The 27,041-nt window shown below is 42.5% G+C and overlaps 1 protein-coding gene across 1 annotated transcript; it reads left to right on the forward strand.

Moving 5' to 3' along the window:
• Positions 1–4,895: 4,895 nt before the first annotated feature.
• LOC147797988 (uncharacterized) lies at positions 4,896–26,497 on the forward strand. The gene is given in 23 exon segments (XM_087142798.1): positions 4,896–4,990; positions 6,604–6,813; positions 7,833–7,914; positions 9,790–9,972; positions 10,575–10,664; positions 12,396–12,641; positions 13,426–13,608; positions 14,211–14,300; positions 16,027–16,272; positions 18,273–18,446; positions 18,715–18,804; positions 19,490–19,735; positions 20,501–20,614; positions 21,459–21,572; positions 21,980–22,093; positions 22,217–22,327; positions 22,903–23,016; positions 23,768–23,890; positions 24,055–24,168; positions 24,541–24,600; positions 24,845–24,943; positions 25,452–25,525; positions 25,527–26,497. Coding segments are annotated over 22 exon segments (2,904 nt in total). The 5' UTR covers positions 4,896–4,990; positions 6,604–6,741; the 3' UTR covers positions 25,692–26,497.
• The last annotated feature ends 544 nt before the right edge of the window (positions 26,498–27,041 follow it).

Here is a 27,041-nt window from a genome sequence, read left to right on the forward strand (position 1 = left end):
TGCATGAAAGAAAGACAACTACGATACAACACAGTCAAAACAAAACAGGGACAAAACAAAACAAAGACGAACCAACAGACTGAGATGTAACAAAAGTGGATTTACAAAACACTAGAAATGTTAGAAGAACAAATGAAAGATTGGAACGGTAAAAGAGAAGGAGCAACCTCAGATAATCAGAGACTGGATTTTTTTGAAGTTGCTCTTAATTAAATCCTTCCACAGATGACTGTGACTTAATACCATCAATACTATCCCAAAGATAGGAACACTGATGACCTTTGACACCAACAATCATAACGCCATCAAAGCGAGAGGCGGCGGAGGCTCAGTTCATCAAAGGGTGCACACAAAATCTTTTCTATGTCCGTTTGGACTTAACCCGTCCTTGTATTTTGTGTGCCGAGGCCTGCATGATGGAGAATAATATTAAACGCAACATTTCCATTTATGTGCTGAGTACATTTTTTAAAGGCGTATAATTATTTAATCCCGGCCATAGCACACATCTCCACGGATAAGGGTCCAATATTCACCAACTTTGTTTCGTTTGGGTCCCTCTACGGCTTCCAATCCCTTATGAACCCAATACGGTCGATTGACAGTAGTGCGCCTCCAAGAGTTTGCTACGCGTTGACCAATAACAGTACGCGAAATCTGCCAACCCTTTCCAAACGCGCATTGGCGCTTAAATTTTTTTATTCAGCACAAACAAGTGTGGGGGATGATCCAATTGCCCACCCCCCCAAAAAAAGTTGGGGAAGGGTATATCTCCCATCTTCCCAGTATTTACGCACATGATACGAGTGGAAAACGTAGTCCAGTCGAGTGATGTGACTCGAGGTGGAAGATAACAAGACCAGACCATTTCTCCAGCAGGCAGGTTTCCTTCCTCTGAGACGGCGTCTCCAGCATGGTGCCCTTCCAAGAACGTTCATTTCATTAAGATTGAAAGTTCTTTTCCTCAATTTCATTGCGATGTTAACCCCTTTCTGCTTGGTAATGATACACCCAGAAATGAGATTATTTTGGAGTCGATTTTAGTGAGTTAAGGAGTTAATTAATGCGTGCGAGTTAAACTGCATGTCGTTCCCAGCGTCGCCCCTGGCTGATAAACAGCACCCTGGAAATCACGGAGCAGAATCGAGTTGCCCATCTATGCTCCAAACCGTGCCGAGAGTCGTCGTCTGACGGGGATATACAAAGCCAAGGCGAAAAAAAAAGACCTGAATGCATGGTATTACTCCATTGTCTCTGAGGCCTAGGGCCTGAGACAGAATAAACTCCGTCCCGCCTTCAAAGCAGTGAAGCGCAGAGTTGGCCAGCATTCAGCTTCTTCCTCGGTTTCTAGAGCAGACGGCGCTCCCAGCAACTCGTCTGAAGAAACGCTGTCTTGCTGGAAAGATCACTTCTGCCAGTCGCTAAACTTCCCAGCTGCTTCCCCAAGACCCCTTTCAACCCATATCTCCTGCAGCTGTAGGCTCTGACCTGGACTGTGACCCTCCATCGTTGAGTGAAGTGCAGGCTGCTATCCAAAAGTTGAAATCGGGCCGTGCAGCAGGAGATGATGGCATCTTCGGTCTCCAAGTGTTTGAAATCTGCTGAGGTGCCCATAAGCAGAGCTCTCCACAAGATCTTATCCAACGCGTGGTCCACAGGTATGGTTTCGGCAGACTGGAGGATGGTATAATTCTACCTCCCTATAAAGGGAAAGGTTCAAGGGCGGCCTGCAGTAGTTACCACCCCATCATCTTGCTTTCGGTCCTGGCGAGGTGTTTGTGCTTATTCTTCTAACCAGAATTCGTCCACTACGTGTTTCCCTGCAGAGACCACAGCAGTCAGGTTTCACTGCCAGCCGTTCCACATCTGACGCAATTCGCTGAACTCCATCATGAGTAAAATCGCCCTCTTAATGTCGCCTACGTAGACATCAAGGCTGCCTTGGATTCTGTTGCCCAAAACCAGCTCTGGGATATCCTCTCCTCAAAGGGAATTCCAAATACCATTCTGAATCTGATCAAAGCTCTGCACTCCAACACCAAAGCCAAGGCCAGGATAGGCAATGACTCATCCCCCTCCTTCCCAACTTTCTTAGGAGTCCGCCAGGGTTGTGTGTTGGCCCCCACTCTATTCTGCGCTGCCATGGACACCGTTCTGTCACAGTTTGAGGCATCACTGGGGATCGATGTAGGCGAAAATAGATTTACCGACCTCCTATATGCTGATGATGTTGCAATGTTTATTGACGACCCAGACATGGGGGGGGGGACATCTTGCAACCTTTGAACGGGAAGCTAGTTACATCGGCCATAAACCCTTTTGAGCAAAGACCAAGGCTCAATCCCGAGTTGGACCTTCATCAGCACCGGTTTCCCTTGGCCCCCATGTCGTAGATCCTGTTGAGTCCTTCCGCTACCTCGGAAGCACTATCATCACCTCAGGCGTGTGCAGTACCAAAGTCCTATGCAGAATTGGCATCGCCAGCAACATCTTGGGCCAATTAGATGGTGTTTGGAGAAGCAAGGTGAGTCTCTATATCAACCTAAGGTTTTATCGAGCTTGTGTGCTTTCTGCCCTCCTCTATGGGGCTGAAACCTGGACACTGAGAAAAAGAGATCAAAAACGTCTCCAGGCTTTCCATATGCAGTGCCAGGATTGCATACTTGACGACTAATGGGCTGACTTCATTTCAAATACCATCATCTTTTAGCACACTGGGCTCGGTAACATCGTTTCGGGGGTTGCAGGCAGGCGACACACGTTTTTTGGTCACGCCCGGCGCCTCCAAGGCCAGCTCCTGCTCGTCATGCCCTCGACACAGCTATCCAATTCAATCTTGGACAGTGACCTGCCACCTGGAGGAGGCCCCACGGCCGTCCCCGTCTGACTTAGCAGGTAGCCGACGATGTGCAGCTGTCTCCAAATGAGTGTTGGTCTCTTGCTCTTGACAGGGGTGTCAGGATTATGACGATGATGAGTAAAACTCCTTTTAAACTTTTCATTTTGTGTAACAGATCTCATTCCAACACTTTACACGCGCGCGCAACACACTTTTATTTTCCAAAATTAAAAAAAACTTCCGCTGTCCATGGAAGCGTAAAATGTGAACAATGAAACTCCCATCAATCACAGCAGACATACGCCCTGCACCATCGGGTAAAACCAGATTTTGGGAAACTTGGTTCTGTGTTGTTTTTATAGTATTTCTCTCTGAGAGTCTACTTCTTCTGACACACCCTGTACATCTACATGAAGAATTTCAAGGGAACATTTCTTGAAAATCACTTGATGTAGTTTCATGGTTTTTTAGTTAACCCCCTACATGACTATAGCCTATGATGTACACGAAGGTGCTTAATTTAATCTTAAAAGTTGTGGTTCCAAGGTCATGTATCTATTAAGACATGTTCAGGCCTTACTACCATGGTGCTCTTACAATCACAGACGTCACTGGACGGGGGTGTTGGAACTGTCACACCCTTATTTGTTAGTTTTGTCAGCAATATCATGGTATGTCGGCAAAATATAAAACGACAAACGTTGAAAATGGTACCCTTTCTTACAATGGTATAGAGCCTGAAAGTAAAAGGTCACGCAGCCAGCTTCCGGAGCCCTTGCCCAGTCTGCTTATAGGGATTTACATTTGGCCGTCCTATCACGTTAGATAATTTTTGGAAGAATAGTTCCTAACTGAATCCACCCCATGAAACACTCATGTTGGAATTTTACCTTCGTCGTCCCTAAGTAATAGTTAGGAAAGTCACATGGAGATGGGTAAAAAGCAAATGTAATTAACGACCTGTCACGTCCAGCGATATCGTACCTAGATTCCCTTGTTCATGCACGTTTGTTTTCACTTCCCTTGCTTTCGTGAAAATGAGATTGTGCAACGTTGCAAAGATTTACCTACTTGTGGTCGATGGGTTTTCAGATTCCGTTGAGTTTGACATCACGCAGTTGTTGCCAGCAAAGATTACATAAAATTTAAAATCTTTCGTAAATTAAAAATGGAATATCGCTTACGTTGATTACCTTATAAATCATATAAAAATGTGTAAAAAAATTTGATTTTTTTTTTATTTTGGCTTTTACCGAGAGACGTTACAAACCGCATTGCACTGCTTTTCATGTATTTTAATTTGTCGGAAGTGAAGGTTGTTTTTTTGGCAGGAAGTTTCCTTTTTAGGTCAGGTGATTTTTCCTCTTTCTTTGAATTGATATGCTCGCAAAATATGTTCCGAAACCCCTTTCAAAAGTTGGATTTTTTAAGAAGTAACTGAACGAAAATATTACAAAGTCTAATATCTTTGCATGTTATTTTTCCTTATCCATGGAAAAGAAAAAGAATTTTTTATGTTTGTCAAGTAAAACTTTTATCAGCACTTTTGCACGCAAGGCTTCAGCTGTCCCATTAAACGTATTTCGTTATCACAGTGATGCAGACAGTGGAACACAGGGCGTACGGTGAATTTCCATCGTTCAAAGATGGACAATGAAGGCTCCTGCTCTGTTATCACTTCATATGCAGCAAGGTATGAGACGGAGAGAACCCCCCCCTGCTTTGTGTTGGTCATTGTCTCGCATGAATCTGGGGAATTCCTTTCAGACATTTTGGGGGATGTGTTAAGTAACAATAGTCTGGAATGTGTATAGGGATTGGACATGTTAGGGATGTACCCCTCGGTCTCATTTCTTGCTGGGTATATATCACTCCTTGGCTGGAGGTTGGTGAATAAAGACCAGTTTGCTGTGACTCGATAAATTAGAGCTTTGCATTCAATCTGACGGCATTGTGGGGATGTGTTAAGTAACAATAGTCTGGAATGTGTATAGGGATTGGACATGTTAGGGGGGGTACCCCTCGGTCTCATTTCTTGCTGGGTATATATCACTCCTTGGCTGGAGGTTGGTGAATAAAGACCAGTTTGCTGTGACTCGATAAATCAAGCTCTGCTTCAATCTGACGGCATTGTGAGACCAAAAATAGCAGGTGAGGCGCTTAGAAATGTTGCGGTACACCATGAATAGGATTCCAAATTGCAAAGAAAGCAGGATGGTCGCATTATACGGCCCGCTAACTAAAAAGTAAAGCGCATTGCGCGAAATAGCCCTGGCTAGACAGATTATCAGCAAGGCCGCTATGAATTGGACTCTTAGAATCTCCTTTGTATCTGTAACCTGGTTCTTTCCTAACTTTGCACCAATGAAGCCTGGGTTAGAGTCCCAGCCTCGCCCGTTTGGTTTCCAGTCCATACTCGCTCGGGCAAGTTGTCTCTGGGTACTCCGGTTTCCTCCTACCTCTAAAATTGGACATTTTTCCTGACTCCGTAATGTGATGCTGATTAAAAAAGGTTATGAATAAACGTATAGCTATTAGCACAAGTAGCCTGAGTAGCTGCAGGTACCATTAAAACAACAACAACATAACATCCTCAGTAGCCTTTGTCTGGGGGATTTGTGGGTAAGGAAGGCCCGCAGACAATACCCACGTGGACTCGCTTTACTTGGCAACTGACGAAACAACATGAAATCACAGAGTCGCACTGCATCGATGCTTCTATTTTTTTAGGGTTTTTCGATTATATACCAAGGATTTGGTTAGTTTCATTTTAGACAAAAGAATTCAACCGACCTTCACTTGAAGTGCGGTAGTTAAAACGATAGAAGGGGCGGACTTGTGGCTGCACATGGCTGAATTTGTCAAACAAATTTCTTCACTTTTTCGGTACTGTTGATAATGATATGCATTGATATCATGTTTATGGAATTCTTGCTGATTTTTTCTACCTGCATCATAAAGCTCCTTTATTTAGTGTATCATATCATATAAGCCCAATTATTTCCACGTGTTTTTAACGGAAAGTTCATCAGGTTTTTGTGGATTGCCGGATGGCAACCTACAGCTCTTATGCCTTTTCTCACTCTGCTTGTTTGGTCTTTTTATTATAAAACTACTAAAAATAAAGAATGTAGGTTCTTGAGAAATACTTGAAACCTTAACAAAGCCGTTACTCTCCACTGTTTTGGACTCTTTTCGACGCATATCCACCACTAACAAAAAGGGTAACGATTGGTGAATGGTAGTTTGCAACACAATTTCCAGGCCATGGATTGGACATGTGAAGTGGCGCTGTTCATCACACAGTCTTTTTAATTAACGTACCTCTGAAAAAACATGCTTTACAGCTTTAAATACAATTTTTACAATTTACCTTTTTTGGAAAGTTGTAAAAAGTCACTGTAATCATTTCATGCTGATCAGTGCCGAAAGGGGGAGTTGATAAAAAAACGTGCCCCTTGTTAAATCCAAACATGTGTGAGGGGGCATTCTTTTTCTCCGGATTTCACGCTTATGTAAATTACAGCAACAAGGAAGAGATATGTGCAGATGGAAGGCTGAAAGTGTTCGCCTCTGTGAATGGAATCACTGAACATTACATGCCGTCGGGTAGATACTGTGTTAAGGTGGCTTAGAGAGGTCGTGGTGTATTCACATCAGTTCTTTTCAGACATACAACTTGTTATCCAGGGAATTCTGTGCCGAATAGGGACGTCTATGTGATACAAATAAGAACACAATACAACCTAGGTTTTCAATCATAGAGTCACTGACGAGCGTAGAAGCAGTGACGTGCTGTGTAAAGCAGCAAGACCACTTAGAACAAGCACGGTCGACAGCGCCCACCTCTACACAGCGTGAGGTGTATATGTGCCCAGTAGACAACCCTTCCTCCTGCCAAGATGGTTCGCCTGTTCTTCCTACTGGTTGCACTAAGCCTAGCTGTTTTTGCTTTGGCACGGGAAGAAAGATTGGTAAGTTTGTTAAAGTAGGCATGAGCTGTACCTAGATTGGACTAAGATTATTGAAACAGCCTTGTAAGGAGTTCCACACCCCGTTAGACGCCCCGAGCACAAACCGTATGAGACTGATCTGGTTGGTCCGTATATGGAATTCTTGCGGTCAACAATTAAGCGGAGGGGGTGAGTCATCCAGGATTTTTTCAAAGGGTCCGGTAGCAACGAGACCGCGCTGGTGAAAACATCTGCAACCATAGCGATGCGCGCGAACCAGCCAGTCAGATGATCGGGCTGCTCATCAATTCTTTCCTTCGATTTGTACGTAAGCGCGCAAGTCACTGCTGTATTCATCGGCGCGGTGTGGTTGCTACCCACCATTTTGCAAACGTCTCGGACCCCCCGGCCTAATGGTTGAGGTTACCACTTTTGACCCAACACAGAGCAAAAAAAAAAAAAAAGATAACTGTTTATATGAATGTGACGGATTACAGTAAGGAAAACGCTGGATTACTGGGGTGACGCGTACCAACTTCCATTTCGGGGAAATTTATGATAACTTGCAAAATGATCCTGACTGGGGCAAAAAGGAAAATAGGCATTGATAGAAAAATCAATTCCAAGAACTCATTCACTCAAAAATAGCTGATCCGAGTACAAATGCACCGTAATCCTTATTTCAACCTTATAGAACTGTAGTAATTTGTTACTGAGTTTAATGATCACGAGCTTTGGTCGTTATACCATTATCACGAAAAGAATTAAGCCGAAACGCATCCCTAATACTGAAATGAAATGTGAAGTTTTCATAAGACATATTAACGAATGACAACTTATGTATCAGGTAAGACTATCTTTCATTATCTGTCTTTAATTTAATTGAAAAGTTCTCAACTGATTACCCCTGTCTGTCGTTTACAACTTGGTATTCGTCATAGTTTTCCTCAGGGCAGAACATTTGTAAGTGTCCTTTTTTAGTATGCTGAGCTTCTTGTCAATCTGGAAAGAGCCGTCTTCTCATTTTGCATGTACTCTAGAACGAAGTGAATCGTCATCTTCTGGAATTATTGAAGCGCTTAGAAGGCCGTCAAATCGAGAAACCTGTGGAAAAAATATCAGGTATGTAGAACGAATTTTAAAGTTTGGAGAAAGTGCCAGGATTTACTGAACATTGATAACGCTGATCTGTTGTTTGATGAACGTGTTTGATGAACTTGCAGTGATTTCACGGCTGCAGTGCGTGATAGTGGTTTCATCAGTCCATCTTAGAGACATGTTCTTTTGTGCAGTGGCGAAAAACACTCTTGAAGTGTTTGTAAAGGGGGCAATTCAAAAGCGAATGTGATTTCAGGTTTATTCAACATTCTGTTAGGGGATAAAATATAAATCAAAGGCCTTAATCGAAAATCCGTTGAGGGGGTCGTAGCAATTTCCGATATCTATAAGTGTATTATTGTGAGGTACGCATAAGATTGTTTTGCAGAATGCCAAGGTTGACAATGAGATCGATCTTGGCGCTCATCAACAAATCTTGTGCCTCCTACGGATAACTTGAACACCACCGGTGCTCCAAGTGCGGTATCAGAGCCATCACCCCAAGATAAGAGTCTCTCTGGCCACGCTACATTACGACTGAGAGTCACGGGCAACCTATCGACCCCACCTGCCGAACTGATCGAACAATTTCACCTGCGCTTCCTACTGAAACTCTATGGTGTTGCCTGGCAAGACAGGATTTCCAACTCCGAGATCATCAGGAGATGCAACATCACTAGTGCTGAGTTCTTCATCAAATGCATGCAATTACACTGGGTCGGCCATGTTGTATGTATGGGCGATGAACGCATCCCAAAGGCGCTCTTCTTTGGTGAGCTGTGCAAAGGACAACGATCCCAAGGACGACAGCATAAACGACACAAAGACTTCCTGAAGTCAACCCTCAAAACGTGCTGGATTAGTCTGGAGAAGTGGGAGTCGGAGGCCAAAAAGGGGCCTCACTGGCGTAAGATCTGCCATGAAGGCCTCTCACTCTCCGAGTACAACTGGACGGCCCACCTGGAGGCACGGGGTGAAGCATGCCCAGCCGCGGCCCATCGTCGGCCCCCCCCTGCATCACCAGGGTCACAAAATCAGCATGTCTGCCCAGGCTTTGCCAAGATCCGCACTTCGCGGATAGGACCGGTCAGTCGTAGACACAAACACTTACCTACGTAGCAGCAGTATAGGAAGAGAGGCGATTCGATGAGGACGATGACTCAGTCCACCATTTCTTTGGGGGGGAGTAACATGAAAGAAAAGCGAAACCTTTGTAGAACAATAAGTAGAACGTTTTTAATTTAGATGTTATAATGCCTCTTGAAGAATATTTTTCTCCATCAAACTGAAGTCCTGCTTTAAATCCATGCAATTGTTCATTTCTGCAGATTTGTTATGATAGCATTTAAGATCTGAAAGATACACTTTACTCCAATGTATGATATTTGTTCTGTAAATAAACCTTAAGAATCCATGACACAGCGCACAGCCCGATAAAAATAAGGCAGTGAAGAAAAATAAGAATTGAAATTCCATCCACAGATATGGCTTGGGTTGGATTCTAACCCAGATCTCGGATTATGTAGGAGATAAGGACAAACCTCTTCATCAGGTAATGGCCAGATTCCCCAAGCCTGGTCATTGAAAGCACCAGCATTGGCAAACCATACATAATTTCGTCTTGGTTTTTGCAACCAAGGAGAGTGTTTTCGCAGGTAGTTGTTACATCCACATTATCACCTGATGTGCTGTTGTCCTTCACTGTTTTCTTTCTCACCATCAGCTTTAATTGGTATAACTACACAACGCTTTGAACAATGTCAATCAAACCTGGCGAGTATCATGTTAATTTTATAAAGCTCTATAGTCTGTGTGGTTGTTTGTTCAAAGTAGATCAGTGATGTTCTTAGCTACCAAGCGATTTGGTTTTGCGTTTTGCTTTGAATATTTGTCATGCAGCATCCAACGGTGAGAGGGAGGTAAACCTTACAGGGAGTCGTGACGTAATTGTCAAGCAGAGTTCCGCTCTCCCGGGTTGGCGGCTATGGCTAGTTGCTGATAAAGCAGTAGATGGACGGTACAGTGACTCCAATTTCCTCGGTGAAGATGGGAAAGAGTACGGTGGAAGTTGCACTATAACAAGTAAGCTGGATGTCTTTTGTCTCTCTACATTAGGCGTTCAAGGCTTGGAATAGTGGACACGCCCTTCCACGTGAAGGACCATCCCCCAGGGATGAACACGCCCTATTTGAAAGTTACTGTCATTTTTTTGGCAAGGGTGGAGCATCAAGGGGGCTTGTACTCTGAATATTTTGTAACAAGCGCTCTTTTCTCCCAAAGTTAGCCTACTTTCATAAGGAATGCCCCAAGCACTATCGACCTAATGAGATGTGATGAGTCCGTCTTAGTTTCCCTCGGCCCCGTGTTTACTATTCGACAATGATTAGTATGCAAGCTTGTTCACATTCACTCTCTGCCTCGTCAAGAGCTCATCCCCCAAATTATTTGTTATGGTTTGAATGTCATGCAAACAAAACAAGCATTTCTAGTGAAACAAAGTTCAGGTACTACCGACCACGGAACCTTGAGCTTACATTCGATAAATAAAACCCTAAGAGTTCCTTGTCCAATGACTGATTGAACGTACATAGGAAGGAGCTCTGAAGGCTCAAACTGCCCCCTTTTTTCCTTGAATAAACGTAAACTCCCTAATGGAGTCTTTTGTTTGTCCTTTTTCAATTTAGATTCCCAAAAAAATCCTTACTGGCGTGCTCACTTCAGAGAAGAAATCTGCATCAGCAAAGTCAGCATTTTGAACCGTGGCGACGGCTTCAGTAAGTCACCATTGACTCTGCACAGGTTATTTTGTCTCTGTAGCGTCAGGGCCAGGGCCCAGTTTCAATTCAGAGTGAGGCACAAGATTTTACATCAACAGGGGATTCGTATAGGCCTAAGTATACCCTACACGAAAAGTACTACGAAAAGTACAAATAGTTCGGAGGAAAACTGAAACAAAGGAAATCTCTATACGTGCGCATTCATAGCCACAGCCAGGTCAAACACTGCCACGAAATAGTGATTAAGGTTAGCACGTTTCTTTTACAACAAGCACTGCTTTTTTACCAACTGTTGACCAGCTCTGCGAAATTCGGCGAAGTAGCTTTCTTTGCGAGGCAGAGTAAGAAAAACTGTAGGTCTATACGTCAAGAAGGCGATCCGTGTCATCCGTTCCATCCTATACAGATTGGTTCGCTACAAAACATGTACTAGACATGAAGGTGGCTCATACAGGTATGGGCTTATGTATTTGAAATACAATAGGTAGGTCCAGGGTCTTGAGCTTCAAGATAATAGATAGAGATATCTCTGTTAATTAACAAAAGATATCTCTATTCTTGATATAAACGTCAACTTGGCACGTCTAGGAATAGAGATATCTGTATACGCAGATTAAATGTTAACTTTGCACATCATAAGATATGCTTGAGCCCCGAGCTGTACCAAGAGAGGGCGCATGTTTTTTCCAATAATAAAGTCTCCTTTAATTGGGAATTGCACTTTTCTGCTTAACGATCGACTATGAGATGCATTCGTCGCGCTAACCTTGCTACCTACAAATTGAACACCCCTTGCAAATGGTTCTTTTCATTGAACCAATGATTGGGTGCTTTTGCTCAAAGCAGATAGGGAGAACGACCTTTTGGGGGTTATTCAAGAAACCATCAATAATCGAAGAGTTACTAGAGAGTGGATTCTAAAACTAACCCAGCGGTGTTTAAAGTGTTCCCATGGACATTTGGTTTAGGGGATATAACAGTTAGGATACAATAACTGCATGCCATCATTCAGCCATCAACATTTGTGCCCCTGGCAACATTAATATCATTCTGGTATTGATGATTTCTCTTTGTTTGTGGGACCATGTTAAAATCGGGGTCAAATACGAATTTGAAAAGGAAGTGAGAGAAAAATTGATTTCCAAAAAAATCGAATTTTCCACATTTCCTCCTCATCCTAAAAACTGTGACGAAATGTCTGCAGGGCAATTTTGCTCGGCTTTCTGCTTTGGAGGTAGTCGCATTGGTTCTATGGGTACAGTCGGGTGGTGCAGTCAGCGCATTCATGATTGTCAGTTGACGTTGTCAACCAAAATATCCTGAAGAGACTCGGCGTGTCTGTTATCTTCATTACAGACTAATGGTGGCCCTGAAGGGACATGGCCAATCGTCAGTATTTGCAACCAAAATTCAAGACTTGCTCTCTTGCTGGGAAAAAAATTCGCAGCAGTATTTGGGACCGGGGACGCGAGTCGTGAACTTGGTGGTGAATATTGGCGTCAGTTTTTGCGACCGAAACGTGGGTCGTAAATTTGGTCGCAAATATTGATGTCAATATTGACGATTGGCCATGTCGATTTAGGGCCACCATACCGACTACGGTCGGCATATTCGTCTTAGAAAAGGCAGTCCTAGAATAGTCGGTTCCCCTGATTTCTCACTGATTCTAGGCCAAACTTCCAATGGTACACTTTAAGCAAATTATTTTCCATTGTTTTACCCCGAAAGGCGAGAGAATGACAGATGCAGTGGTCCAATTTGGCTACAGTCCATATCGCAAATTGAATGCAAACCCTACCTGTGGATCACCAGTTACCGCTGAACAAGCTGCAGTGCCTGGAGGGACAATTGAAGTTGAATGCAGTGAACCGATGGGAGGGAGGTTTCTCACGATCGGCATCCCAGCCGACAATGCTACTTTACAGTTGTGTGAAATTCGAGTTTGGGCGATACCAATGGACCAGTGTCCTGACGGTAAGCTTCCACTAGTCTGTCGTTCAATCAAAGTTGTACTCATCTCAGTTACAGTTTCATCCAGCTAAGACCAGTGACCTTTGTATAACAATTAGTAGTACGTTTTTAATTTAGATGTTATAATGGCTCTTGAAGAATATACTTCTCCATCAAATTGAAGTCCTGCTTTAATTTAAATCCATCCGATTGTTCATTTCTGCTGATTTGTTATGGTAACATTTAAAAGAAAAGTAAAGATACACTTTACTCCAAATGTATGATATTTGATAAGTAAATAAACCTTAAGAATCCATGACACAGCGCACAGCCCGATAAGAATAAGGCAGTGAAGAAAAATATAACTTTGAAATTCCATCCACAGATATGGCTTGGGTTGGATTCTAACCCAGATCTCGGATTATTTTAGGAGATAAGGACAAACCTCTTCATCAGGTAATGGCCAGATTCCCCAAGCCTGGTCATTGAAAGCACCAGCATTGGCAAACCATACATAATTTCGTATTGGTTTTTGCAACCAAGGAGAGTGTTTTCGCAGGTAGTTGTTACATCCACATTATCAGCTGATGTGCTGTTGTCCTTCACTCTTTTCTTTCTCACCATCAGCTTTAATTGGTATAGGCCTAACTACACAACACTTTGAACAATGTCAATCAAACCTGGCGAGTAGCATGCAATTTTATAAAGCTCTATAGTCTGTGTGGTTGTTTGTTCAAAGTAGATCAGTGATGTTCTTAGCTACCAAGCGATTTGGTTTTGCGTTTTGCTTTGAATATTTGTCATGCAGCATCCAACGGTGAGAGGGAGGTAAACCTTACAGGGAGTCGTGACGTAATTGTCAAGCAGAGTTCCGCTCTCCCGGGTTGGCGGCTATGGCTAGTTGCTGATAAAGCAGTAGATGGACGGTACAGTGACTCCAATTTCCTCGGTGAAGATGGGAAAGAGTACGGTGGAAGTTGCACTATAACAAGTAAGCTGGATGTCTTTTGTCTCTCTACATTAGGCGTTCAAGGCTTGGAATAGTGGACACGCCCTTCCACGTGAAGGACCATCCCCCAGGGATGAACACGCCCTATTTGAAAGTTACTGTCATTTTTTTGGCAAGGGTGGAGCATCAAGGGGGCTTGTACTCTGAATATTTTGTAACAAGCGCTCTTTTCTCCCAAAGTTAGCCTCCTTTCATAAGGAATGCCCCAAGCACTATCGACCTAATGAGATGTGATAAGTCCGTCTTAGTTTCCCTCGGCCCCGTGTTTACTGTTCAACAATGATTAGTATGCAAGCTTGTTCACATTCACTCTCTGCCTCGTCAAGAGCTCATCCCCCAAATTATTTGTTATGGTTTGAATGTCATGCAAACAAAACAAGCATTTCTAGTGAAACAAAGTTCAGGTATTACCGACCACGGAACCTTGAGCTTACATTCGATAAATAAAACCCTAAGAGTTCCTTGTCCAATGACTGATTGAACGTACATAGGAAGGAGCTCTGAAGGCTCAAACTGCCCCCTTTTTTCCTTGAATAAACGAAAACTCCCTAATCGAGTCTTTTGTTTGTCCTTTTTGAATTTAGATTCCCAAGAAAATCCTCACTGGCAAGCTCACTTCAGAGAAGAAATCTGCATCAGCAAAGTCAGCATTTTGAACCGTGGCGACGGCTTCAGTAAGTCACCATTGACTCTGCACAGGTTATTTTGTCTCTGTAGCGTCGGGGCCTGGGCCCAGTTTCAATTAAGAGTGAGGCACAAGATTTTACATCAACAGGGGATTCGTATAGGCCTAAGTATACCCTACACGAAAAGTACTTAAGTACAAATAGTTTGGAGGAAAACTGAAAAAAGGGAAATCTCTATACGTGCGCATTCATAGCCACAGCCAGGTCAAACACTGCCACGAAATAGTGATTAAGGTTAGCACGTTTCTTTTACAACAAGCACTGCTTTTTTACCAACTGTTGACCAGCTCTGCGAAATTCGGCGGAGTAGCTTTCTTTGCGAGACAGAGTAAGAAAAACTGTAGGTCTATACGTCAAGAAGGCGATCCGTGTCATCCGTTCCATCCTATACAGATTGGTTCGCTACAAAACATGTACTAGACATGAAGGTGGCTCATACAGGTATGGGCTTATGTATTTGAAATACAATAGGTAGGTCCAGGGTCTTGAGCTTCAAGATAATAGATAGAGATATCTCTGTTAATTAACAATAGATATCTCTATTCTTGGAGTAAATGTCAACTTGGCACGTCTAGGAATAGAGATATCTGTATACGCAGATTAAATGTTAACTTTGCACATCATAAGATATGCTTGAGCCCCGAGCTGTACCAAGAGAGGGCGCATGTTTTTTCCAATAATAAAGTCTCCTTTAATTGGGAATTGCACTTTTCTGCTTAACGATCGACTATGAGATGCATTCGTCGCGCTAACCTTGCTACCTACAAATTGGACACCCCTTGCAAATGGTTCTTTTCATTGAACCAATGATTGGGTGCTTTTGCTCAAAGCAGATAGGGAGAACGACCTTTTGGGGGTTATTCAAGAAACCATCAATAATCGAAGAGTTACTAGAGAGTGGATTCTAAAACTAACCCAGCGGTGTTTAAAGTGTTCCCATGGACATTTGGTTTAGGGGATATAACAGTTAGGATACAATAACTGCATGCCATCATTCAGCCATCAACATTTGTGCCCCTGGCAACATTAATATCATTCTGGTATTGATGATTTCTCTTTGTTTGTGGGACCATGTTAATATCGGGGTCAAATACGAATTTGAAAAGGAAGTGAGAGAAAAATTGATTTCAAAAAAATCGAATTTTCCACATTTCCTCCTCTTCCTAAAAACTGTGACGAAATGTCTGCAGGGCAATTTTGCTCGGCTTTCTGCTTTGGAGGTAGTCGCATTGGTTCTATGGGTACAGTCGGGTGGTGCAGTCAGCGCATTCATGATTGTCAGTTGACGTTGTCAACCAAAATATCCTAAAGAGACTCGGCGTGTCTGTTATCTTCATTACAGACTAATGGTGGCCCTGAAGGGACATGGCCAATCGTCAGTATTTGCAACCAAAATTCAAGACTTGCTCTCTTGCTGGGAAAAAAATTCGCAGCAGTATTTGGGACCGGGGACGCGAGTCGTGAACTTGGTGGTGAATATTGGCGTCAGTTTTTGCGACCGAAACGTGGGTCGTAAATTTGGCCGCAAATATTGATGTCAATATTGACGATTGGCCATGTCGATTTAGGGTCACCATACCGACTACGGTCGGCATATTCGTCTTAGAAAAGGCAGTCCTAGAATAGTCGGTTCCCCTGATTTCTCACTGATTCTAGGCCAAACTTCAAATGATACACTTTAAGCAAATTATTTTCCATTGTTTTACCCCGAAAGGCGAGAGAATGACAGATGCAGTGGTCCAATTTGGCTACAGTCCATATCGCAAATTGAATACAAACCCTGCCTGTGGATCACCAGTGACCGCTGAACAAGCTGCAGTGCCTGGAGGGACAATTGAAGTTGAATGCAGTGAACCGATGGGAGGGAGGTTTCTCACGATCGGCATCCCAGCCGACAATGCTACTTTACAGTTGTGTGAAATTCGAGTTTGGGCGATACCAATGGACCAGTGTCCTGACGGTAAGCTTTCACTAGTCTGTCGTTCAATCAAAGTTGTACTCATCTCAGTTACAGTTTCATCCAGCTAAGACCAGTGGCGCAACTATGGGGGCACCGGTGTTTATATGATTTGGCCCCCAAGATGCCCACATTCGAAATCTTTAATAATTTCTGTCCAGTTAATATAGCTGTGTCTATCTGAGGCTACTTTTTTGTGGTGCCCAGCCCTGGGGTCAACGGGGCGGTGATACAGATCGACAGGTATCACCAAGTATGGTCATAACGTTTTTCCCAATGGGTCAACTTGGCAGAGATTTCTTATAATCCGCACCCCAGGCATACAACACAACCCCGTAAAATCCCATTGGCTAGACCTCAACCATAGCAGAGTTATAATCCTTGGAAGATCAGTCACCACTTCAAGGGTCAAAATGGTCTTTATCAGGAACTAGGTCTCTCCGTGTACAGACAAGTGCCGACTGATCACGGCTGTTTGGGTTTTGACCTGGTATTACTTATACTTCCACAGCAGTATGATGAAATGTAGTCAGAGGGGACCTGGGGTGTATTAGCTACCATAAAATAGTCGTGCGGGTTCAGCCAGTACCGGGAACTGACCCGGTGACGAGAATCTCACTGTTTGTGTTTGGCCGTGGCTCCTCCGAGGGTTGTGCGCACCTCAGATTACATTTAGCCCTGTTTAGCCCTGCGGTCACTGTGTCGGTCGTTAGCCAAACACGAGCTGGGGAAATCTAGGCAGCTCATGATGAATGAACTCTATAAATCAAGAGCAGTTTGCACCAATCATTACCCAAACCCAGTCATGCTAGTATGCTCACCAGTACCAATGTGAAGGTTTAATTCCATCTTTCGTATGGTCATTTGAAGTTGGCCAATACATGTGGCAACCGGGACACATTAGGCACGGCAGTGGAAGGTGAACCTTTTGGGCTGAGAACTCTGGAAAAAATAGTATGTTCAATCTTCACAAAAAGGGTGTTGAATATTCGAAAAGAGAGGCTAAATTCTTGGGAAAGAAAATGCAATATGTAAATATCGGGGGAAAATGAGGGACGATACTGTCCCCCAGCTCTTTAAGGGTAACTGTTAGAATTAGTATGAGACTCTGTGTGAACAGCATCTTAACTAGGTCAATTTGAAAACAAAAAACCTGAGGGCCTTATATTCGGGGGCGAAGGGGGACAGTTGATTGCCAGATGAATGTCATCATTAGTTATGTAAAGCCACGATATTATTTTTTATAAGTCTTGATTTAGGAATTCTGGAGGACCTTAACTGTGTCCTGAATGGGAGACTTTGAGACGAATGGTGGCAGCAGGCAAACCCGTCCTTGTCCTCGGTTGTGCGCTTGCTCATAACTAACACGCATGCCTAGAACTGCACGCGCATGCCCAAATCAACCAAAAAGGGTCGTTTTGTCTGCCGCCACCATGCGTCTCGAAGTCTCCTATTCCAACATCTGAAAACGTTTAATTCACAAGGTTGAGTAAAACTTTTAAATTTTGAAGTTCCCAGATTACGATCGGGTGTTATAGTATAGACCTGTCAGTTATTAAAACCAACAGTTTTTAATATCAATGCAAGTGGTGCTGATAGCTAGCAAGCTAAAAGTCACTTGCAAAGACAAGGAAATAAATCATTGTGCAGTTTTAAAACGAGGAGTAAGTGGCAATTTCTTGACATTCAACTTTTGTGAAACCTTGGTGACTTGTGCTTGGTCGCTATGAAGGGCACATTACACTGATAACGTACTCTACAAAATGATTTTTTACTTCCCCTCAACTTATTTTCAGTTCCTGTGTTACATCAGGAGATCAACTTCTAAAGTGCGTACCATTGCATCCCACTAACCCCCAGAAGAATCGGAATTGGTCCCAATTTGGAAACGATATGATTCATTTACTGCACTGGATAATATTAAAGTCAAATTAATTAATTGCTACCCCACCGTGCTAATTGTTCAATACAAAACCTCTTGGTTTTATCCTTGTTGTCTGCAGAGATAAAGGCTGAGACGGAATTAGACGTCGAACGCACTTCAGTGGGGCAGTCGTCCATTGTCGGAAATGAATATTCTTCACGTGCTGCTCTCAAAGTTAGAGATGGCCAATACAATAATAGCAATCTTCTCGGTGAAGGAGGAGAAATCTACGGTGGAAGCTGCACGATAACAAGTGAGCCTTACATCAGGTTCTTCAAAGCCATCCTATCGGAATGCTTGTATCTTTGCGTTCGTGCCATTCCAGTACAACCTAGAAACCTTCATTAAAGAACTAACCTCTTCAAAACGTCTTGGAGACGAAAGGAATTAAAAAATGAAACCAGATTACACTAATAGATAAGTTGTAAGCTTTTTACCCACGCTGAATTTTCTGGAAGGTTCGTTAACAGAATAGTAACAACTTAACGAAATTTAATCTTCTGGTGATCTTTCATGTTCAGAAGCTCAGAAGGATCCCTCTTGGGGTATGATGTCTTTCAAGGAATACTGCTTCAGCAAGGTCTGGATTTTAAATCGTGGAGACGGATTCAGTAAGTCGGTAGGGTAGTCTCGGTATGATTTGGGTCAGAGGTGGATATATTATTTTAGCATGATAAAGATTTCGTGCATTTTCTGAACCCCTTTTTCCGCTAATCGAGGTTCCTTTTATGTATGTATAACCGTAAAGTAGGACTCCTGGAACAGCCAATTTGTTCTCGATTTGTTCTTGGTCCTCATGATTTTGTTTCTTGTTCCTCTGTGCCTGCCTTTTTAATATTGTTGCAACCTAGCAGAAGCAAAGTTGAAAGTGTTGCCATTATATTCGAAGTTACAGTTGACTTTCTATGTGCTCCTGCTAACGATTCTCTACAAGGTGGCCGTGTGAACACACCAAAACTCACTAAATCAATGTCCCACTTAGCCTTTGGGGAAGTTAACAAGTTGTAAGTTGACACTTCCACGTCGCGTAAAGGTTAAAGTTCCACATGAAGATGATCAAACATTGATAAACATTGGTGTCAAGTGGCTCCTGGCCAAATTTATATTGCCGTTTCTTTATGATAGATAAGACTTTGCATTACCTTGTGGTTGAAAACGTTTGAAAGTCAATGGTCAGGCACTGACAGAATTATAAAGGTGTAGGTAGCTCGCGACAGAGTACTAAAAAAAGCAAATTTGCCGAGCCTGTATTAACCACCTCCTTGGAACGGTTGTTTCCCACCATTTTTCTTGCAGGTGAGAGATTGACAGGTGCAGTGGTCAGGATTGGCTCAGAAAAGTCCACTGACTTGAATAATAACACCGCCTGTGGATCGCCAGTGACCGCTGAACAAGCTGCAGTACCAGGAGGAACGATTGAAGTTGAGTGTAGCCACCCAATCAAGGGCTTTCTTACAATCATTGGCATTCCTGCTGATAACGCTACTTTGCAGCTTTGTGAGGTTCGAGCTTGGGTGGTTCCTATGGCACAGTGCTCTCCAGGTATGCTTTTACGAATGATTTCTCAAAGGCAAGGTTAGTGTACACGTCGAGACTAGGTTTTGAAAGGCAGACCTTGCACTGGCGGATTTTCATTCCCAAATTCCTTCGCATGCACCTCATCTAGACTACGCATGCACTGTAGGAAAACTGAACTTGCTCACTCGTTTCCATGATTGATTTTAATTATATATAACGGGTTTGCCCTTACCCAATGTATATTAATAAGCACTGTATACTCAGTGCTTGTCCGAAAGCTTGCAAAAAAAACCTCACAAGCTTACTCGGGTGGGACTCGAACCCACGACTTCCTGCTTACTAGTGCAGATGTCTTAACCACTCGACCACCGAGCTTGCCGGGGTCGGCTGGCCGGTCAGAGTCAAATGAAGCAGCGGGTACCGCAAACTATTTTCAAGGCATGAAAATGATTGATTTTATTAATTTTTTATTTATTTTAATATAATTGTCGTAATGCTTATGAAAATTAAAGAGGGTTCACCTTTTCTCAACCCTTCAACCCTTAATGCGTGTGAAACGGTAATCAAATGCTTCAGATAATCGGGTAACAATTGCCTATCTGACGTCTGCCACACCAAATTAGATACTTCTGCTGTGAAAAATACACTTAATAGTACAGTTAATGGTCCACAGAATGTTTTCTGGTCAGCATGGCATTAAAGTTGATTCAAAATTTAATTTGCAAACCCCTATTTTCATCAATAATCAACCACTTTAAATGATGATTTTGTCCATTATTACATTTTGAGATTTTGAGGAGTGTAGCAGTGATCCGTGTCAGAATGGTGCTACATGTGTGGATGGAATCAATAAATTTTCCTGCACATGTGCTGCTGGTTTCACTGGACCTCTCTGCGAATCTGGTGAGTTGAATTTATTATGCCCCGGATTAAAAGTTAAATCTGTTTGTGAGCGAGGCCTGCAGGTGTATACTGCACAGGTAAACACCAATTCTTACAAAACTTAAGTGACCAACATTCAGTCGATACACGATACAGGTAATGTGGCACATATCAATCAAACGGCCAGTCTCCATTGTGGTTTGCCCGCTCAAATTAACCTCCGGGACTCGATTTGTTCAAGTATTCACTTTCTTGCTGATATTAATGGTCACTTTATAAAACAACTGGTACTGCAGAAGATGGTACTGTTTTCCAAAGAGATATCAGTAGGTTGAAGCTATGATCCAACGAGTTGAACATGTAATTCAATGTCGGGAATATCCTAGTCTGGCAATGTTCCGTCTTTTGAAGAACATGCATGGAGCTACCTTTACTATATGGGTTCAACTATTCTTGCAACTCTTTCGAAAAGCTAGTCTACCTTGGTCTCTTTACACAAATCCTTCCATGGGAGAAACCCTTTGATAAAATCACTGATTAAAGCTAACAAGAATTTAAGTCTGGTTCGTGGCAACTTGAAACACTGCTCCAAAGACGTCAAGGAGCGTGCATGGGTTGCCTTGGTCTGTCCTGGACTGAAATACTGCCGTGCAGTTGTATATGGGCATTGGCCTCCTCTGCTTCAAAATCCCAGTTCTTACCCATAAGCCGGGAACGAGTGTGTAAGCAAGCTTTGCACGACTTGTGTCCGTGATAATGAAGTATATTTGTAGCTGTAAATTTACTTGAGTGTATTCGGACTTAAATTCAGACTTTCCAAGGCCCCACGTGTTTCAAGTATTACGCTTTACATTGGTGTACTCAGATATTGACGAGTGTAGCAGTGATCCTTGTCAGAATGGGGCTACATGTGTGGATGGTATCAATGAATTTTCCTGCTCTTGTGCTGCTGGTTTCCTTGGAACTCTCTGTGCAGATGGTGAATGCAAGTTAATTAAACAAGATAAACTGTTTCACCTGTAAATGCCCCCGGGCTACAATGGCGCCTCAAACGAAACCAGCAAGTCACGGACCAAAAGGTGTAGCTACCTTCTTTTCACTTTGATGATATTTAAGTACAATTAAAATCCTTCGAAAGAACTTGAGTACGGGAGGGATACGCAAACAAGTCGGTTGTCCAGTGCTCACAAGGAAATTTCAATAATACGTTTATCTTTTTTCCATGGAATTTATCGGTTTGCCCTTTAATGTGTACTTGTATCGCCTAAGGTTTTAGAAAACATTGAAGTTGGCTAAGACCACTATGATAGGAGCCCTTGATTTTCTTCATTCACTGATATCTTGATTGACGTTCAACCTCTGATACCGATGAATGTTTTCTCCCAGATGTCGACGAATGCGGTAGTGATCCTTGCCTGAACGGTGCTACTTGCGTCGATGGTGTTAATGAAGTTTCGTGCACCTGTGCTTCAGGATATTCAGGAGTGGTTTGCGAGATTGGTAATTACTTTCACGTTTTTTACCTGTGAATGTTCGGTGACTTAATCCTGCACGAGAGAAGTAAATATCCAGATATACTTCTCGAGAAATGTCACGTGTTTCTGGCATTATTTTTCCCTATAGAAATCAATGAGTGTGACAGCAGTCCTTGTCAGAATGGTGTCTGTATTGAAGGTGTCGATAGCTTTAGTTGTGAATGTTCTCCTGGATACGAGGGTGCCATCTGCGAAACAAGTAAATTTACTTTTATCCCAGAGCCATTTCAATCTCCATTATTTTCCTCCATTTTGTTCAACACTGTACCTTCATTGTTTTGATGCAGAACATATCGCCACCAACACCACGAACTGAGACACATCTTCACTTTTGTGCCAATTCATGAAAACTGTGATTACAGCAGTTTGGGTTTCACGAAGTGACACACCTCGTGCATTATCGAGCAATCTCGTTTTCACGAAGTAGCACTAATGTTTTTTGTCAACAAAGCATAGAAATAAAGCTTTAATTATCTAAAATGATTTTATTCTACCCGCAAATGGGTGACTTAACTGAATAAAATGTTTTTCAAACTCGTGACTGTGTAAATTAAGGGGCACGTCTGAATACGACAAATCACGAAGCACTTGACCAAAGACATTTGTGTGTCTTCGTGAAAACAAAATATCACATTTCTATAAAATACGCGTTAAAGCGAGCACACATCTATAGATTTGTGTTACTTCGTGGTGTTGGTGTCGATATTTTGTTGGCTTTGTCCTTTAAATACATTATTGGTAAATGACATTCTCCATTGTGTTCCTGTTCTGCAGATACCAACGAGTGTGTCAGTAATCCATGCCAGAATGGTGCCACCTGCGTTGATGGCATCAACAAAGTCTCGTGCAAGTGCGTTGAAGGCTTCACTGGATCTGTCTGCGAAACTGGTATGAAGGTTATGGCCTTACAAATTAGTTTTCCTATACCACATTTCAATTTTGCATTGGAATGTTCCATTGGAAAAGAAATGGCTACAAAGTTTCATTGTTTAAACTTGGAACAGGACAAAAGTCGGAATATGACGGTTTAGCGCCCTCTCGTGCTGATTTTCAATGCCTTGGGTATTTTGGGGGCACTCGGGAGTCGGAAATGACACGCGTTTTATCTGTAATTGTAGGGGTTACCGGGGGAATTGGTGTGACAGGTTTAATAAAAAAAAATCCTCCATAGGTTCTCTGTCATTGACTAATATTGAATTAGAAACCCTGCGTCGCGTTCTGATTCGATTTTTACATGGTTGCTCGAAGCTGCTCGTTTGGTGAGTCCGTATCATTTCTCAGGGCTGCAGAGCCCTGAGTCCGTCCTAAAGGTATATAAATGCTTCAGTGGTTGTCCCCTAGCCTCTACAGCTCTTAAAAACCACCAAAAATACATCACAGTACAGTGGGGGGGGGCCTTTTACCAGGCTATCCTGATTTGAATGGGGCCTCACCACCACAACACCCCCAACAAATTAACACTTCAAAGACAGCCGAAAGAAGCCTCTGACAAGTTCCAGACAACTGTCACTGATAAGAAACATTCCACTGCCTGGCCCAGGCGCTGTTTTGTAAATAATCCATTAGGTTGTACACAAGGTGCCACTTAACACACTAAAAAAACTCTAAAATTTAACCTGTTCCTTGCTCTGGTCTGTAGCTGTTAGAAAGATGGATGGATGCACCACTAATCCATGCAAGAATGGCATTTGTATTGCCTACGGTGTCGATGGCGTCAAGTGCGCATGCGCCCCGGGTTACCAAGGCACAATCTGTGAGATCAGTAAGTTATTATTTTGTTCGATTTTGACAGCAGCTTTTGTTGTGTACTCCCCTTTGTACGAAGAAAATATACCAAGCAATATTTCCCTTCTGCTTGTAAACGGCGTATCAAAGCTCAAATACATTACCCGTCTTTTCAGAGTTTTTCTTCTTGACAAAACCTAGATATTGACGAGTGTTCCAGCAATCCATGCCAGAATGATGCCAAGTGTGTGGACGGTATTAACAAGGTGTCGTGCATCTGCGCGTCGGGCTTTTCTGGAGAGCTTTGCCAAATTGGTAAATTCGTTTAGTCTGTGCATATACGCTAAGTATGTTTGTCGGCAAAGAAGCGTAAGGAGCCCGGGAATGGCTGAGAGGAAAGTCGAAGTATATTTGGCATTCAGTTTGTCGACTTTCGTCTCTTGCAAGAGCGACAGAGCAACGGTGCGTTTGTTCAGCAAATTCTGGATCATGAATATAATCAATGAAAGGGCAATTTGAGGCCACGCCCACGTGCCGCTTTGTTTCAACTTTCAGCTTTGTTTTCCCTAATTTTACACACAATGGACTTCAAAATTTTCGGGTCATAGGCCTTCAGAACGATACTTGGGTAGTGTTATTGATTATGATGAAATGCAAGGGTAATGTTGATGTTTCCTATTACCACAGAACAAGCCGATGGACTGCCTGATAATTTACCCCAGCTGCCCCAAGGTTTCTCTCTGGCAGGTATGATCATTGTTTGTGTTTGTTTTGAATTCAAACATGTCTAGACGTCAGGACGTCATATCCACACGATATCACATTTTTGGTTTCTTTTATGAAGCCTACTTTCTTCTCATATTTGACGCACTGAACTGGAACAGGCCAGCTCAAGAGAGACATGGCTAAAAATGATCGATTTATCGTTACCAAATGCACGACCAGTTGATCGTATTTGTATTTTAAATCTAAATACTTCATGTCTTTTCAGGCACTAAAGTTGAAACACAAACATCCTACATGCAAGTGAACCTTATCACCGAGTACTGCATCAAGAAAGTCATCGTTCATAAGAGTGGGGATTGCACCAGTATGTAATAGTGGCTGTAATTGAAAGCTGAGCTAATTCATATTAGTGACATTACTGAAATCAAAATACTTGAACTTGCTCTCAATCGAATCGAATTTCTCGAAGTCCTTTCAAAGCAGAAAAATTACACGTTTTTATCATCAGTGAAAAGAGAAGAAAAAAGGAAAGGAAACGTATAGCCTTCATAATGTTGGACAGAACTGTGGTTGAAAGGACTAGGCGATGAATGAAATTATCGTTTGTTCATCTTTCTTTTGGTCATCTTTTTCATTTCCCCCTATTTTTAGTTCATTCACTTTCACCTCTCATTGTTTGTTGCTGATGATAACATCCTACTATTTCACAAAATAAGCGCAGGGCTGTTGTAACTGAAGTAATAATCAGACGTTCACATTAGCTACACGGCTGAAAGTGAATTAAATTTTACTGGTAATGCTCTACAGCATAAGTCACTTCTTCAGCTACATCGTAGCCTTGCCTGTGTTCATTCAACCCCTTATCCCAACAGGCAACCGTCTGACTGGTGCTGTAGTCCGTGGTGGCACCAGCTCTACCAGTCTAAACAACAGTGTGGGCGGCACTCCCCCTGACCGCCCAGCAAGTTGAAATTCGTAGGTCTACTGTAGACTTCGTCTGTGACCCTCCCATGACAGCCAAGTTTGTCACCGTGGACATCCCACTGCTGAGAGTCAGTCAAAAACCGCTGTGTGAAGTGACAATTGAGCAGGCAACGCCTGGACCGTGCTAGAATTCAACTAGTCTGACAAACATGAGTGTAGTTAAAACGTTAGAGGCCCTTTCATTTCTGGTAGCCTACCAGTCTTCAAAAAAAAAAAAACCAAATGCTGTGATTCCAAATGGTTGTATTGCCTGATTTGTCCTTTTATTGAATTATTTCTTTTGTTAATTTGCTTTTATTTTGCATGCTCATAACCATTTACACACTCAGTATTAAATATATTTACTAGACCACTGTACAGTGGGCTTTCCCAGTATTATTCTTACGCATCGGTGTACGGCGAAATTGCAGATTACGCACTCAGTATTAAATGTATTTACTAGACTGGTTAGATTAACTAGATAGTTAATCAACTACTAACTCGAACTACTGACTTACGTATCGTTAAATGTCCTGCTCTACTAATTCTTGAATCAACGTTTAGCCTAGTTTTGATTTTTGTTATTTACATGAGTGACAAAATACAGTCAGTAAAAGATACACCTGTTTGTGTTTCCCTGGATTGATAATTGTTCCACTGTACAGTGGGCTTTCTGTGTATTATTTTTACGCATCGGTGAACGGCGAAATTGCAGAAAGAAATTTAGCTGCAGCTACCACACCAGGTAGCCGTCCGCAAGGAAAAGAACATCTTTTGTAATGTCAAGGATGCAACGAGCTGATAAACTATTACGAGGAGAATGGTAACGTTTGATGTGTGACTTTAACCAAACTAGCATAATTTCTGACATATGTGTCGGCTCCTATTGTTTCATGTCTAATTACTGTGTTATAATACCTTATTCCATTAAAAATATTAGCAGCATGATCAATCAGTTAATTTGCTCTTCGTTTACCTCATTTCGGTTGTGCTATGATTGTATATTTCCATAATTTCTTAACAAATCTTTGGTATCTGTAAAACGCCACGAACCCACAACTGGCGATTCGCCAAAAAATATTCGATATTATTCGCAGTAGTGTAACATTGGATTTCAAAATGATTTTGTTCCAGTTTACGTTTTACCACATGTATCAGCCATAGATGGCGCTCATAACCCTTACCGGCATGCAAGTGACTTACCCAAGAACCAAATTCCATCCATAAATGAAATTTGCTCATCGCCCGCCGTCTGTATAGACTACTGGGAAGGGCATTGGGTTAATTTGAATGATAGCAAAGTATGGCAAAGCTAACACGTCCGCACAGCGTGTACCCAGTACACTTGAATAGGACAGCAAGTACACCACGACACTTTCAGCAGCAAAGTTTTTCTTCCTCCATACTTCCGGAAGAAAATACTTTTCTTTTCTAAATCTTCCTCATGTTCAAGGCAAATATTGAATCTTGTTCAAAACAAAACAGAGACAAATTAGACA

Source organism: Acanthaster planci, linkage group LG10 (assembly GCF_054643075.1).
Source record: "Acanthaster planci isolate LZ-2023a linkage group LG10, COTS_SCS, whole genome shotgun sequence".
Lineage (NCBI taxonomy): Eukaryota > Metazoa > Echinodermata > Asteroidea > Valvatida > Acanthasteridae > Acanthaster > Acanthaster planci.